Here is a 15,760-nt window from a genome sequence, read left to right on the forward strand (position 1 = left end):
CCACCCACCCTGGATCCCCCCCTGGAAGGAAGATTAAGCAGAGGAAGTGCCACGCCAAGACAATACCCTGCATGAGATGTGTCATTGATAGATAGCTGAGATGGCTGACATTGAGAAATTCTACCAGTGTCTGAAAAGGGGTGAACTAAAAGACAACACCAAGGGACTGATTATAGCAGTACAAGAACAGCACTAACAACAGATCCATAAAAGCAGGGATTTACCACACTAGACAGGAACCAAGGTGCAGACTGAAGAGAGGCCTCAGAGACAGTCCAACACATAGTGGCATGATGTAAAATGCAGGCAGAAGCATACACTAAACTAAGTAGCTGGCATTGTGTACAGGAACTTCTGTAGAGTGTATGGGCTAAACCTCCAAAGTCCAGATGGGAGGTTCGGTAGAAAGTTGTGGAGACATACAGAGCTAAGATCTTGTGGGACTTCCAAATCCAGATGGACAGGCAGGTATGAACCAGTCAAGCGGATAACATGGTAAAAGACAAGGACCAGAAGACAGTGGTAGTAATAAATGTAGTGGAGCCAAGTGACAGCAACATCAGGAAGAATGAATATGAGAAACTGCAGAAGTACCAGGGCTTGAAGGAAGAACTAGAGAGGATGTGGAAAGTAGAGGCCAAAGTGGTCCTAGTGGTAGGAGGAGCAGTCAGGGCTGTGATCCCCAAGCTGAGAGAGTCGCTCCAGCTGTTCCCAGGAACAATATCAGAGCTCTCTGTCCCAAAGAGCTAAGATATTGCATGGAATACTTAGGCTTCTGGTAGTAGACATAAGATTGTATTCCTCATCAAGGTGAGAAGGGATTTTAAAAAATATAATATAGTAATTAAGGAATCAGGCTAGAAACTGGAATGCTGTGAGTTCTAATCCTGCCTTGGGCACAAAGCCAGCCACTTTCTCTGAGCCCTAGAAAGGAGGCAGGGACAACCCACTTCTGAAAAACCTTGCCAAGAAAACTAGATGGACTTATCCAGGCACTCTTCAATGGATTAAATGGAAGAAAAAAGAAAGAAGAAAAAATCCCCTAAAATCATTATATATATATATTAATTTGACATGATTTAAATAAAAATAGAATGGCACCATTTTCAACCTTTAAGTACATTTCTTAAGGAGGACCTGTTAAAGACATAATATCGGGCCATTATTTGTTTTGAGCTGTTGCCTGTATTAGGAGATCATTGAATCTTCTGAGATCTAACTTGTATTTCAAATAATCCTTATTTGTAAATAAAATGTGATGGAATAAACAAAATTAAGATGTAACATAGAAATGTAATATAGTACATTCAAAACTAAAAACTTCCTGCACTGGAAGGATGAGTGTAGAAGAAGGTGGATGTAGAAGAGAATATATGTTTTCAGTTTCTTCATGGTTTATTTCATGAAACCGAAACATAATTTAGCATTCTAAATGAACTGGATGAAAAAATACATAAGTCTTGAAAATATTTTGATTGATAAATTTTCAGAGGTTATTGTTTGAAATATTTTATTTTTCAGAATTTTTATAAATCTGAAATTAATAAGGAGGAAATGTATATTCGTTACATACACAAGTTATGTGACATGCATCTGCAGGCTGAAAATTACACAGGTAAATATGGGAGAAGGTTTTATTTATATATTTACAGTGGTCTCTTAAATATGTCTCTACATTTTCATAATTTTTTTAACTGTAAATGTATAATTTACACAGTAATCGGTTGTACAAGCATACAGTAAGTAGCATAATTCTTATCAAATTATATCACAGTGATCAGTAAAAGTATGTGACTAGGATTGTGCATGTTGTTTTCAAGTAGTGACACAATATCTTTGGAAGACATTGCATTTTTGTAAGCAGATTGGAACTAATTCTCCACTATTTGTTTACATTACAGTGTCTCTGCATAAATACTCAGATTAGCAATTAGCAATTTGAGGTGCACTTAAGCACTAGCTGGAGAGTTGCAGCTAATTTATTTTAATTGCATGCATATAGTATATTTTTTTTACTAAGTCCACATTATTTTCATTCATATTACCTAAAGTCCAAATAAGAATAATTAATTAATGGTCTCTCAATTTATTTTTCCTTTACTTCAGCATAACTTTTTACTAGCAAAATGCCTTTTTTATCTGATTCATTTAGGCTTTTCATAACTTTTTAGTTTCTCTATTTGCATATTCATACAAGTTGAAATGTTTTGATATTATTATGCAGTGTTCATTGCTTATTGGTTTGACAGAGGCTGCTTTTACATTGCTTTTGTATTGTGAGCTACTACAATGGGAGGACAGGCCTCTTCGGGAATTCCTCCACTATCCATCTCAGACAGAGTGGCAACGTAAAGAAAATCTTTGTCGGAAGATTATCCATTATTTTAATAAAGGCAAGGTCAGCAAATGTTATTAGTAATTGTTTTCAAATTTTATTTGATATTCTTTGCTAAAGATAGACCTAATGTTTTCTGCAAAATTACTGGAAGATTTATTTACTTGTCAGGAGAATCATAAATTCATTGAATTACACTGTAGGAAGTAGTCCGATTGTTACTGTTTTCCAATTTAAGCATGTGTGGAAAGACTTTTGCTGGAATAAGGGGGAAAGCACCACTTTCATGGTGGAATGCCTAAAATTCAGGCCGTGTTAACAATGGATTAGATAGAGGCAAAATCATGTCCCTTAAAAATGGTTAGCAATAAGTGGAAGATGTGGATGAGCTTTACAATATTTGTTTTTTGTCCATACATTTACAAGACGCCACAAGATAAATAAACTTCTGCAAATGCTGCTTTTACTAGAAATGTGTTACACAAGATCTTCTGGAGATGGGTCTAATTTTCATCAGAATTTCTCAGCTCTATTACTTTTTTACATTCCAAGAGCTGTGCTAATCAGGTTGTACAAATTGTTTCAAAGAACAATTAAATAAATATAGATTTACATTTCTGCTGAACAGACCTTATACAGTATCTGTTTAAAACTCTGCTAGGAAAAGAGTGCTTAATTTAAGAAAGCTTCAATTTATATTAATTCAGTCAAAGAAACATCTGATTTTTTCTCCTGAAATAAGAAACATGTGCTATTAAATCTAAGTTTGAGTCATTGCGTACACAAACAAACACACACACTATATTCTTTTTTCCCCAGAAGATGGATAGGGTAATGTTTGAGTAAATATTTATATACAATAAGAAATGGAAACACAGAATTTAGATTCATCTGTGCATTCTTTCTTATACTTTCTTGCAGAATTGTCATATTAAACCTACCCTATGCTTTATTGTCTGCTGTTATTCAGAGTTAGTATTGTTTTGATAAACATTTGTGGTTTTGCCTGGTATCTTTTGTCCAACTCAACTAATCTTTCCATTGGCTAGAGAAGAGAAAACCTAGAGCTTATACCTCTGACTGGCTAACAAATAATAAAGGAGCTCATTAAGAATTATTAAATGTTCACTTATTTTTCTTGTCACCATTCTTAAGTTTATCATGGGAATACACTACTAAGGGTTACTTTCTTAATTTTAATTAGATATTTTTCGTGTATAAAAATCCTATTTCATCTCAGATTTTAATCTTTCTTTTAGAGCTGGGAATTTGGAATCCCGTTATGCAGAGAGCTGGCTACTCAGTATGAAACATTATATGATTATCAAAGTCTCAGCTGGATTCGGGTGAGTGATGTTCAGCTTTTAAAATAGCATTTCCTGCAGGACAAATGCTGTCACAATATTTTGCCAGTCGGAAATATACAGACAGCCCTTGGTTAATACCATTTGTTCAGTGATCATTCAAAGTTACAATGGTGTTGAACAAGTGGTAACTATGACTGGTCCTCAGAGTACCAGCCACCCCAGTACCCTGCAATTACATGATAATGATCTGGGTGCTTGGCAACCAGCTCGCACTTGCAATGGTTGCAGAATCCTACAATCATGTGATTGTGATTTACAACCTTCTCTGTGGGCTTCCCATAAGCAAAGCCAGATGGGAAGACTGCAAGTTGTTCAGATAAATCTCACCCACTCACATACCTTCCATCAGTACCTTTGTTCTTGCTGACATGCTGTGCCTCAGCAACCACCTGAATATCCTCCCTGCTATTTGTGCAAGCCTGCACATCCTTCCTGGCCACTTGCACACTCTCCTGCCTGACAGCAGCTACCCCAATTTTGCCAAAATTGTCTATTGTTAACTGTTCTTTGAGTTCTTATAACCTTAAGCTTGCATAGAAAGTACAGTGTAAAAAGAATTATTGTATTCTATAAAAATATTAAAAGTACGTATGCATAGAATCCTCCCTATGAAAAACTGAGTTCTCTGTAAAGTTAACTTGAATATGTGTTTCATAAGGGTATGATACTTTAAGTGTTTGAAAACCACCTGTTAATGGTATCAGATACTATAGTGTTACTACATAAGGTCTGGGACAACTCGCCACGGGATAACTCGCTGGGGGTCAGTTCCACCAAGGATAACTCAATGTGATAAATATTATCCACCACTGTTTCTTCAGCATTATTTGTGTTTCTGTCAAGATGGCCAGGGCAAGTTGACAGCAGTGAGACAGCCATGACGAGATGGCCTCAGTGAGTTGTTCCAGCTGTCAGCATTTTCTCCTAAAGGTACAGCATTATTTCAGTCCAGTATAATTTTTCTTTTCTATCTTTAGAAAATGGAAGCTAACTATTATGACAATATAATGGAACAGCAACGGTTGGAACCTGAATTTTTCAGAGTTGGCTTTTATGGAAGAAAATTTCCTTTCTTCCTCCGTGTAAGTACATTTAACATTTCTATTACTGTATGAATAAACTGCAGTTTATAATGAAGATGATTTGTGTATTCATTGAAGGAATTAAAATTGTTCTGTTTTAAAATATGGATTTATCTAGAAAATTATAAACTTGATTGATTCATCCGAAATATTGATGTTGTTTCTGCTAGTTTACTTATTATCCATATTTTCCAAATGTTAATATTTAATGTAGTTTTGTAGCTGGAATGTATATGCATTCCTACTGGCTGTTTCATTATTTATAAATATGATTGAGGTTTTTTCATATAAAATATTGTACATATAATGAATCTTCTAACTGCAGTGATAAAACAACTATGTTTGAAATTTCAAAAAGTAATTCTATAGTTTAATAGCATTGCGAAATAGTATTAATTCAAATGAGATTCACAGAATCTATTTCAAAAACAGTGACAAGTAAGCACAGTTGGATTGCTAAACTTTCATACGAACGTCAGTCCATACTGGAGATGAAGTTATTTAGCGAGAGAGGAACTATCGAGAAAACTGTTCTGGAGAGTCTGCATGGCCTCAGATTACTATGTGGAAAACAATTATGTGGTTGACATGGAGGGTGAGAGATCGGCTGCAAAGTCTGGAGGAGCGGGGAGGAAGAAAGGGAATTACTGGAGGTGGAAACAGTGTTGTGCTCAGTGTTTTGAGCAGCAAAGGCAGTGTTTCGGGCGACAGGGGCAGAGTGGAGCGGCAGCCATTGCAGCTAGGAAGTTTTCCTCCATTGCTGACCATCTTTGGAAGAAGAGGAGGTGTGACCGAAAGAGGAAACGTGGCAAATGCGGAGGCCTAACATCTAGACTAAAAGCTGGACCTTACAGAGTGTCACTTCCATCTATTTTGTTTGCAAATGCTCGCTCCTTAGAGCCAAAAACAGATTATTTGAGGCTAGATTTAACAACAAACTGGGAGGTGAGAAACTGATGTGTCATCATTGCAACAGAAACTTGGTTAAAGCCCTCTTATCCCAGATAGTGCTGTTAGCTTGATGGGATTTTCAACATTTTGGCTGGACTGGAGTTTTGCTCTTAGTGATGTCTGTTTTTACATAAATGACAGATGGTGTAATAATGCCAAGGTGGTTTCAAGTCTGTGCTCCCCTAATGTGAGCTTCTGACCATCAAATGCAGACCCTTCTATCTGCCTAGAGAATGTTCTGTTATCATTATCACAGCTGTGTATATCCCCCCTGATGCAAACAGAGAAGAGGCCCTGAACGTTCTCTATCATACCATCAGTGACTTACAAACTACTCACTCTGAGGGTGCATTTATTGTAGTGGAAGACTTTAGTCAAGTTGATCTGAAAGCTACTCTGTCACATTTCCATCAATACGTGGACTTTGCAACCAGAGGGGAGAATACACTGGATCTTGCTTATTCCAACATCAAGAATGCATTTCAAAGCTATCCCCCACCCTCACCTGGGCCCCTCTGATAATCTCAGTGCTGCTTATTCCAACATATAAACCTTTATTAGTCAGAGTGAAACCTACAGTAAAGCAGGTGAGGGTTTGGACAGAGGGAGCTATAGAAGCATTACAAGACTGCTTTGAGTGCACAGATTGGGGCATGTTTAAGGAAGCAGCTGCTCATAACCAATATACAAATGTTGAGGAGTATGCCACCACGGTGTCTGCATATATCTAAAAGTGCATAGAAGATGTCTATGTCCTGAAAAGCATTGTTGTGAAGCGAATGAAAAACCGTGGCAAGATGCTGAAGGCTTTTAATGTGGCTTTTAAATCTCGTGACATGCTGGCACTTAGAACAGCCAGAGCAAATCTGAAAAGTGCCATAAAAGGTGCAAAGGAAGCCCATTGCCAGAAAATTCAGAATCTTTTTTCAGGACCCAACAAACTCCAGGCAAATGTTACGGATTATAAGGTGGCTCCATCGAGATGCAAGAATGACATAGACTTCCTAAACAAGCTGAATACATTTTTTGGAAGATTTGAGGCATCAAATAGCACTCCTGCTAGGAAAGCTGTGCCCCATCCTGACAAGCAAGTGCTTAGCTTTGATTTAACCTCTGTCCGGAAAACACTGTGGAAAGTTAACATTCGGAAAGCAGCAGGCCCAGATAATATACCTGGATGTGTTCTTAGGGAATGCACAGATGAGTTGGCTTGTGATCTCACAGATATTTTCAATCTCTCATTGCAGCAGGCAGTGGTCCCATCATGTTTTAAGGTGGCCATCATTTTACCAGTGCCCAAAAATCCACAATTACAGGCCTCAGTGATTACCATCCGGTTGCACTGACATCCATCATTATGAAATGCTTTGAGAAGCTGATAAAGGACATTATTGTATCTAGCCTCCCGTCAGCATTTGACCTGCTTCAGTTTGCTTACCGACCAAATCACTCTACGAAGGATGCTATTTCTTCCGTTCTCCATCTGAGCTTGACGCACTTAGAGGAAAGAAACACTCATGTGCGTTTGTTGTTTGTCGACTTCAGTTCGGCATTTAACTCAATTATTCCCCAGCATCTAGTAGACAAACTGGGCCTTTTAGGCTTAAACACTCCTTTGTGCAACTGGATTCTTGATTTTCTTACTAACAGGCCCCAATATGTGTGAACTGGAACAAATATTTCTAACACCATTTTCTTGAGCACAGGTTCTCAGGGCTGCCTCCTAAGTCCAACCCTGTTGACCCATGATTGTTGTGCTAGATTTGCCACCAACCATATTGTGAAGTTCGCAGATGATACAACAGTAGTGGGCCTTATTCATGATGACAATGAGGGTGCTTACTGCAAGGAGGTTGAGGGTTTGGTGAACTGGTGTAAGGAAAACAGCCTAGTTTTAAATACTGGAAAAACCAAAGAGATCATTGTCGATTTCAGAAAAGGTAGGCACAATCACACTTCTCTGTGCATTAATGATTCGCTTGTGGAGATGGTTACCAGCATCAAATTCCTGAGTGTGCAGTTAACAAGTAGGCTGACTTGGTTGCACAACAGCGAGACACTGGTGAAGCGGGCACAGCAGTGCCTGCATTTTCTGCGTCGCATGAGAAAAGCACATCTTCCTTCCCTTATCCTTCCCACTTTCTACAGGGGGATAGCATCACAGTCTGGTTTAGAAGCATCATTGCTTCAGACAGGAAGGCGGTGCAGAGAGTGGTAAGGATGGCTGAAAAGATTATTGGCAGTTCCCTCCCTTCCATCCAGGACATAGCACATAAGCGTTGCTTGAGCAGGGTCCGTAAGATTGTCTGGGACACTACACACCCTCTTCACGACCTGTTTTCCTTGTTACCTTCTGGGAGGAGGCTCCGTGGTATCCGAAGAACATCCAGATTCAGTCACAGTTTTGTTCCGTACAGTATTAACCTTGTAAACTCTAAAGCTTCCTCCTTCCGTTATGTATTCAAGATGGACAGTGATTAATATGTATATGTTACTTATATGTTAGGATGTATGTCTCTACATATGTTGTATATAGTATGTTTAAATGTATGTTATGTGTACACTTTGAGAGCAAGCAACTAAATTTCATTTTTAATGTGTGCCTTTGTGCCCATAGTAAAAAATGATAATAAAGGTTATCTAATCTAATCTAAAAAGAATACAATCAGTTTGAAGGAACTATTTAGGATATGAATTCTAATTTCCCACCCCACGCTCAGTATAGGAATCCAAGATGAAGAATCCCAGACAAATGAATGTCTAGCTTCTAGTTGAACAGATCCAGTGAAAGCCCACTACCTCTCTGGTTAATTGGTACCTGATCAAATTGCTCTTACAGGTATGAAGTTTTTTCTAATATTGATTGGGAATTAATTCCTAAAATTAATTGCCTTATTTTAACTTACATTCTTTACTCTGTGTCCTGCATTCTGGAACAAGAAGAAACAGATTTTGAAGTTGTATATGATTGTCAGGCTTCACCCAGAGTGATACTCAAACTTGAAGGCTAGCAAGCAGTTTCAAGGATGCAGCTGTTAGATAAATAGGTTTATTACACATATTAGAAAATTTGTAATTAAATAAATAAAAGTAAATTACGTCAAGCTGTGGAATGTGCTCAGAATTTTAGAACATCTCATTTTCCTCACGACAAACTTATATAAAGGTCAGGAAGCCACAATATAAGAGAAGATGGTAAAACAGGAGCCAGGTTAGTAAAGGAGTACAACAAGGCTGCATACTCTCTTCTTTATTCAATCTACAGTATATGTTAACTATATATTAAGGCAGTGGTTCTCAACCTTTTTAATGCCGCGACCCCAACCGGTCATAAGTCGAGGACTAAACCGGTCATAAGTCGAGGACTAAACCGGTCGTAAGTCGAGGACTAAACCGGTCGTAAGTCGAGGACTACCCAACCGGTCGTAAGTCGAGGACTTTCCCTGCCCAGGAGCACCGTGCATGCGTGGTTCTGCCCCCTGTGCCAGCCAAGGCATAGCTGGCAAGCGGCAGAGACGGAGCAGGCCGACCACCAGCTGGCCCAGCCCAAGGGGAGGTAAGGCACCCGCCGGAAAAGGGAAAAAAAAATAGCAGACAAAAAAAATGGCGGCCAAAAAAAAATGGCGGACAGCCTTGCTTGGCGACCCCCGTGAAATGGTCGATCGACCCCAAATGGGGTCCCGACCCACAGGTTGAGAACCACTGTATTAAGGGAAGCTAGATTGGAAGCATGGTTTTAAAATTGGAGGAAGAAACATTAATAATCTGTGCTATGCTGATGATATTATCCTAAAAACTGAAAATGCAAATGATCTCCAAGCCCTAGTACTAAAAGTAAAAAGCACAGTGAAAAAAGGGACTAAAATTAAATATTAGAAAGACCAAATTAATGACAACAGGTAAAACAACCAGCCTTAGAATTTTTTCTAACAGTTATGCAGATAAAAAGAAAAAAATACAAAGTGTAGAAAAGGAAAAAGAAGCATATAAAAGAAAGAATAGAGAAGAAAGAAAAATATGACTATAACCAAAGAAGAAATATAAAGAAGCAATTTCTCCCTTTGTCTCCACAAGTATAAACAATTTTAACGTCATCACTTCTCTTAAAATACAATTTCTTCATGCCATATCATGTTATTTAGCTGTAAATAAATTCTTAAAATCTTGGTATTCAGTCCTAGTCAGCAAAAGTTTATTAAGAATTATCAGAAATAACAACTTCTATTTTAATCTTGATCAAATAAATCAACTTTATATTCATTCCCTTTACATTTAACAATCTTGATATTTTATCCCTTCAAATAATATCCTAGAACTTAATTTCTTTTCTTTTCTTTTCTTCTCACCAAGTCTTTCAAAACTTTAACAGATGTCCCTTGTAAATCTAATATTTTAAAATTATCCAAATCATTTCATGTTAGTTGTTTATATGTCCTTTTTAATTATTAAAATGTCAGCCAGTTTCATTTGTAAATTCAGTATTTTATCTTTTTCCAGATCGTGCTTATAGTCCATCATTTTAAAAATCCACATTCAGTTCTACTTCGGTTTTCTCTGATAGAACTTATTCCTCTTTCATAACATCATGTTATGGAATTTGTCTATGATGACAGACATTTTTAAAATTAATTTATGACTCTATTGTTCACAAAAATATTTCAGTTCATTCAGTGTTATAAGGTATTTGGTTCCATTCTGTATTAACAAATCAAATAGATTTTCTTCTCCTTTAATTGTAATCTTTACTTTCTTTTAGCTCCCTCTAGTGTCCAGCCTTCAAAATCCCATAATATCATGTTTGATTTTTTAGAATTCAAAACATGGGCTATTTTCCCATAGGGATGATTTATTCAATTAATTTCAAAAAACCTATTTAAAGTCCATCTAGATGGGCAATTAATTTTCTCAAGGGGCCACATGAGAAACTGTGACTGTTGTGGAGAACCAAACCAATAGTGAAAGTAGTTGGCACACATGCAGACCCATATGTAAATTGATGAAAAAATAGTCTGCTTCAAAATAAAAGCAATGCAGTTGTATTGCATGGATGGTGTACCCTTATTTACATTTGAGTTGTACTTTCCAGTTTACCTCACATAGGTGGACAGGGACAGCAAAAGGGCTGGATGTGGGTTGGAGCCATAAAATGCCCAGGTCTGATCTAGGCCCTTACATCTTTCCTAAAATAATACTCTAATCATTTTTTTCTATTTGTTTGCCCAAATTGTGAAATCTTTAAAGCTCCACTTAAAATTTCTTAAAGATTGAAGGAATCCCAGTGAATGCGATCAAATTTGCTGCTCCTAAGGTTCTTAATATTTTAAAAACAGTAAAAAAAAGTAATTCCAAAGGTGATTAGGAAATGAGGCTCAGCCAAGCTTTATGTCCACATAGGCTGCATTACATTTGTGGACATAGATGGGATCTCTCCACTTATCACCCAACTGCAAAAATTCTTGGTAGTTTACTCATGAAGAGCAGCTGTCCAGAGTATATGTGGTCAATCCTCCAATCTCTCTCCAGAGAGAGCAAAACTCCAGAGAGATTCCATCCTAATTAATTAATCCATTCCCCACTAATTTCAGCTGTAATGCCATCCCCACAGCTTCAGGGATGTCTAGATTCCCATATCCTCACTGAATGGCCTAACAATCAGCTTTAGAATTGACAATGAAGATGGTGAAAGGGTCAATAACTTTTAGGATCAACTATCAACAGTAAAGGAACAAGAAATACGCTGCATACTAGCCATGGCCAGAACAGCCATGAAGACCTAGGAAACGATATTCAAATGCCTTGATGTGTCTATACCTACAAAGATGAGAATCATGCAAGCCATGCTATTCCCTGATACACACCATGGAAGCAAAAGTTGAACTTTGAAGAAACAAGATAGGGAGAGTACTGATGTTTTTGAATTTTGGTGTTGGAAAAGACTGCTGAGAATATTGTGGTTAGCCCAAAAAACAAACTAATGGATCATTGAACAAATCAAACCAAAATGTTCATTCAAGATATAAGTAATTAGGCTCAAATTACTCTACTTCACACACATTATGTGAAGACTTGGGTCTCTGCAAAAGGATCTAATGCTGGGAAAAGCAGAAGAAAAGAGAAGATGACCAGCAGCAAGGTGGATGGGCTGTTATAAAGGTGCACATTTGGGAGACCTGAAAGAACAGATTAGGCATAGATCATCTTGAGGGAAAAATCTGTATGGTTGCTGGGAGTCAAGAACAGCTTGATGACACATGATCAATTAAATTAATATATATTGTTACAAGAATTAAATCTTGACTTGTTTTCTGCTGGCCCAGAATACAGGATACAGAATAATGAATTTAAATTCCAAGATTTTTGTTGAATATTAGAAAAAAATGCTAACTGTAACAGCAGGTAGATTATGGGACTATTTATCTAGAAGATGGTGAGTTCACTTTTACTGGAAGTCTTCAAGCAGAGCCTGGACAGACATTTGTCAAGGATGTTTTTGATTCCTGTGTTATACTGTAGTTTGCTTTGGATGGCCTAAGTATTCCCTCCAAGTGCATGATTTTATTGTTCTATAATATCTTCAGCCTTCTTGTACTGGAGGAGGGTTCCGGTATCATTTGTGAGCTGATAGACCTAATGACAACCATGGGGGTGTCAAAAGTAATAGTGGTCACAACACATGTGGGAAGACACACGCTAGAGATTTGGAGAAGATGAAATGTGATCTGAAAATAACACTGATATCTTTCTTTTGCCATAATCAAACCAGTTCCTTATTAAACTGAGGGTCATGGATACCTGAACTTTGCATGAGGAACAGGCCTTTCAAAAGTAACTTTTATACTTTCCTGACAATTTGGTGGGCAATTCTGTTTTACGCCCTCTGAATTTCTGGAATTCAGAGGGCATAAAATTCTGAATTTCTGGAATTCAGACATTGAAAAGATGCTGGATATGATTGGGCCTCTTTGGTCACTTCATAATCATAGCCACTGAGATAAAGTGACTAAAAACATACATAGAGCAACAGTAATGGAAAACCAGATGTGGATATGACCAAAATTCTCATTACATGTTGGCCAAATTCATGCTCTTTCTAATTCCTTTAGGTGGCTGGTGGGTGTGAGTGGTTGGATCCAGGAGATCAGCCAGTCTTGCTTTGAGGGAAGACATAGTGACACAGCTTTGAATGCGTAGGTGGTCACATTCTGAAGTTTTTCCTGAACAGATTTTGTTCTGTCTCCAACCTTCTCTTTTTATGGAAGATTGTTTAGAACAAAGTGAGAAATCAGCTATAGAGGATCCTAAAGGAAATGGTTTATTTGGATCTGTACCAGTTGGAATTCAGACCCAGTCATGGGACAGAAATGTTAGTGGTGGTGGTGGAAGATAACTTTCACTAAGACCTAAATAGTGAAAGTTTGTCCATTTCAGTCTTATCAGACTCTGCAGTGTTAGATACTATCAACTGTCTGGATTATCAGCAAAGATTGGACATTGCACTACATAATGGTGATTCTCTCCTATCTGAGCAGGGGGCTTCACAGGGTTCACTGCTCTCCCCAGTAATTATTTATCATGCACATGAAAGGCACTATCAGTGATCACTATCATTGGTCTACAGTAAGGTGTCATCAGAATAATTAAGCAATGAAACAGTTTATTTGACTTCGGTCCTGGGCTCAAAGTTTGGGTAGCCATTTGTCTGGGATGCTGTGAAGATTCCTATCCAGGACAAGGACATGGACTGGAAGACTTCCAAGGTCCTTTCCATCCCCATGATACTATGATTCGATGAGTATGCTAATGACATTCATTTATACATAACTATCCTAGGTTGTAGAAAGCTTGAACTAGGGTTTGGAAGCTGTTAAAAATTAGATGGGGTGAAATAAGCTAAGACAAAATATTATCTGGGTTGAGATGTATTAATAAATATTCAGGCAATTTGGAAACGTTAGTCCTTGCAGTTATCTTGCATGGAATTATTCTCCCTCTAAAAGAGTTGACTGATGATCTGGTGTCCTTTGCTTAGCCTTTGCCCAGTTGTAGCAGATTTGCCAGTTATGTCACTATCTATATTAAGATGCTCTGATAGTGGTAACTCATGTCTTAACCATCATGCAATTGGATTACTGTGAAATATCTCACATGGGGCTGCCTTCCAAGTTGACTCAAAAGATGCAGTTGGTGCAAAATCTAGCAGTCTGGTGCTGCAGAATACACAAATTTAAAGTTGGTCATGGTTGTTAGTGAGTTTCAAGGTGCTAATTGTCACTTATATGATGTAGCACTGGAATACATCCCATACTAGCCTGCTAAAATTGAATCCACCTATCTGATCTGAACATCAAAAGAGATTCTACTAAGAATTCTGTGCAGGCACTATATAAAGTGTCCACTATGGATGACATTGTACAACTTCTCACTATAGGTAGTCCTTAGTTACAACCATTCATTTAGCGACAGTTCAAAGTTATGACACACACACCCAAAAATACTTATGATCTGGTCTGCAGTTACATATGTTGTAGCACCACAGTGATCATTTAACCTTACAACCTGCTGCAACAGGCCCCCTGCCTATTTCCCCTTCAATCCTGCCCACTCGGTCCCCACCGGCAATGGGCCTGCTTTGCTAGCCCATGGGGTTCCATGTGCTCCTCCCCACCCTGTCACTGATCACTCACCTTTCAAAGATCTCCAGACCTGACGATGTCGGGGTAGAAAAGGAGAACAGAATGGGCCATGTGGCAGAAAAGTGGCCTCCGTTTTCTCAGACCCTGGCAAAGCTGTTTCCCTTAGATTTCTTTTCTTACACATGCTTCCATTCCCTTTAGAAAAGCCTTTTTGCTCAGAGGAAGCTCTTTCTATTTTCCTCTTTGGAAATGCCTCTGTCTCTGCAGACCTCACAATAGATCTCATGTTCTTACATATAATTCCATCCTCCCCCACAAAAAGGCTTTTCCAAAGAGGGCAGGAGCCTGCAGGGGTGCAATAGATCTCATGTCCGGCCAGGCCTCTGTCCTCAGTGCAAAAAGGCTTTTCCAAAGAGGATGGAAACATGTGTAAGAATGCAAGATTGAAGGAAAACAGCTTCGTCAGGGTCTGAAAAAAGGACACATTAAGGAGAGCAGGGATGGGGGCTCATTCATTTAATGTGATTCACTTAACGTTATGACCATAATGGGCAGGCTCCTTTACTGTCGTAACTTAACAACTACCTGTGCTAGGACCATACTCTGAAACATGCCTCCTGTGGAGGTATGGTTTGCCCCTTCCATCTTTCCACTTCGTAAAATTGTTTGAACTGTCTTATTCCACTGTCTTTTAGTCTGGTTGATAAATAAAAGTGAGGAGGCTAAGGGAACAACTCAGTGATATTTTAATTTCATGTTACTTTCTTCTCCTTTCAGAATAAAGAGTATGTTTGCCGAGGCCATGACTATGAGAGGTTAGAGACCTTCCAACAAAGAATGCTTAGTGAATTTCCACAAGCCATTGCAATGCAACATCCAAATCACCCAGATGACAGCATATTGCAGTGTGATGCCCAGTGTATCCTTGATTAATGTTTTAGAATTAAGTTACCAAAGTTGCTGCAAAATTAAAAAGATTTCACAATTGGAACACATTATAGTAATTTTAATATTTTTCATTGCCTGCTTACAGACAGTTAAAACTTCAACTGCAATGGGGGTTTGGGTGGGTTGCTTAAAAATAGAATATAGCATGCACTGTCAGATTTGTGAAAGGGAGCTTTGATATTCATTATCGTACATGTTAATTTTTCCTAACCTCATAAAATTATATTCTGTAATTTCCTGACAAGATCTTTGTTTTTACTTCTACAGTATTTCTATTCTAATATCCCCCTCAAAACATTTTTTAAAAAATATGTTGCATATTCCTCTTTTCCCTGTGAAGTGAAATCAAGAAATAAACTTTTAAAAAGAATGAGAATGCCCAAATAAACATGTTCCCAGAGTGCCATATTAGTGTTTTGCAGAAAAAGCAACAGAACTTTATAG

At 38.0% G+C, this 15,760-nt stretch overlaps 1 protein-coding gene across 1 annotated transcript in view; it reads left to right on the top strand.

The window, feature by feature from the left end:
* Positions 1-492: 492 nt before the first annotated feature.
* DOCK3 (dedicator of cytokinesis 3) overlaps positions 493-15,760 on the top strand; it is a 44,612-nt gene continuing 29,344 nt past the window's right edge. The window contains exons 1-6 of the mRNA XM_029283454.1: positions 493-654; positions 1,522-1,615; positions 2,250-2,398; positions 3,595-3,681; positions 4,680-4,784; positions 15,146-15,287. Of these exons, the coding sequence (XP_029139287.1) occupies positions 493-654; positions 1,522-1,615; positions 2,250-2,398; positions 3,595-3,681; positions 4,680-4,784; positions 15,146-15,287 (739 nt within the window). The remainder of the gene's footprint in view (positions 655-1,521; positions 1,616-2,249; positions 2,399-3,594; positions 3,682-4,679; positions 4,785-15,145; positions 15,288-15,760) is intronic.

This window comes from Protobothrops mucrosquamatus, unplaced genomic scaffold (assembly GCF_001527695.2).
Source record: "Protobothrops mucrosquamatus isolate PMUCROS unplaced genomic scaffold, P.Mucros_1.0 scaffold_63, whole genome shotgun sequence".
Lineage (NCBI taxonomy): Eukaryota > Metazoa > Chordata > Lepidosauria > Squamata > Viperidae > Protobothrops > Protobothrops mucrosquamatus.